Source organism: Octopus bimaculoides, chromosome 4 (assembly GCF_001194135.2).
Source record: "Octopus bimaculoides isolate UCB-OBI-ISO-001 chromosome 4, ASM119413v2, whole genome shotgun sequence".
In the NCBI taxonomy this organism is placed as follows: domain Eukaryota; kingdom Metazoa; phylum Mollusca; class Cephalopoda; order Octopoda; family Octopodidae; genus Octopus; species Octopus bimaculoides.
In genome coordinates, this window is record NC_068984.1 from 50560549 (window position 1) to 50561803 (window position 1255).

The window sequence follows — 1255 nt, forward strand, 5'->3', positions numbered from 1 at the left end:
CACACACACATACATACATATACATACGTGGCTACATATGCACGTATATACATGTGTGCGTGTGTGTGCGCGCGTGTGTCTGTGTGTCAGTGTATTTCGTCAGTCGATAACTGATGAAGAATTACGGACTTTCTGTATTTGTCTCCAGTTCGTTTTTACATTCAGAATACGTTATTTCGTTTGTTTATTTACCATACATTCCTTCATTTATTACACACACACACACACATATATATATATATATATATATACATACATACACTTAAATTGGAATGAGAGAGACGTATGCAGCAAGAGTATGGCAGCATAAACAATATATCCTGTACAGAGTACATAGATTAATTTTCGTCAATCTCCGGTTGATGAATATTAGGCACTCTGAAGTGATAACATGATAACAACATATGCTGACATCACTTCATCCTCCAGATGAAACTTTGAAGGATTAGAAACATCAACGATAAAAGAGATAAAAGTACAAAGCAGTTATGATTTGAATACTTTTTTAAAATATTACTTTTACTAACATTTACAAATATATTTGAGTGTATATACTGGTGTTGGGTAACTATCCGGAGAATTTATCAAAACGATAAAGCAGCAGCTTATTTAGGCTGGTCCAGAGGCCTAAATGTATATGTGCATGTATGTGTGTTTATGGTGTGGTGGGATGCGTATGAAGTGTTGAGGTGATGTTTGATAAAAAGGCTCGTTAAAACATGTAATCTATCTTGTCATATTTACGATACATAGCCCTTCAATAAATAGAGGTTGATAAACTGATTACATGACCAAACTAATAGGGCTATAAACATCGAAAAGAAAATTTGGAACGTAGTGCCCGAGTTATGGCTGAATTTTAACGCCGTAAGTAGGAAAAGAATATACTTACTTGTAAAACCATAGCGAATTGTATGAGGTAGGTAAACCTCCATGTTGCCTGTAAAAATTATTTGAATAGATAAAACTTTGTGCAAGTTATAACTGACTAAATCGTCCTAGTGTGAGAAATGTTTCTTTTGTTCGAGACAAGGTCGAAATATACGCCGAAAACAAGAAGACTAAAAGTGTGAGGCAAGTGTATGGCAATATGAAGTTTAGTAAATAGCAAATAAATGCGACCATGCATGACAACCCATTTCTGCGAACCTCATGGGTCAGCTTTTTCTGTTTTGGTTTATGTTCATATAGATGACCGATGCTATGCACAAAGTTTATTGTGACGTCAAAGGTTTGTACATATATATAAGAGGAT

At 34.7% G+C, this 1255-nt stretch overlaps 1 protein-coding gene across 1 annotated transcript in view; it reads right to left on the minus strand.

Annotated features, from left to right (window-relative positions):
- The window catches only part of LOC106870194 (uncharacterized), a 13919-nt gene extending 12664 nt beyond the window's left edge, over positions 1–1255 (minus strand). Inside the window, exon 1 of the mRNA XM_014916200.2 lies at positions 893–1255. Coding sequence (XP_014771686.1) covers positions 893–935 — 43 coding nt within the window. The 5' untranslated portion in view covers positions 936–1255. The remainder of the gene's footprint in view (positions 1–892) is intronic.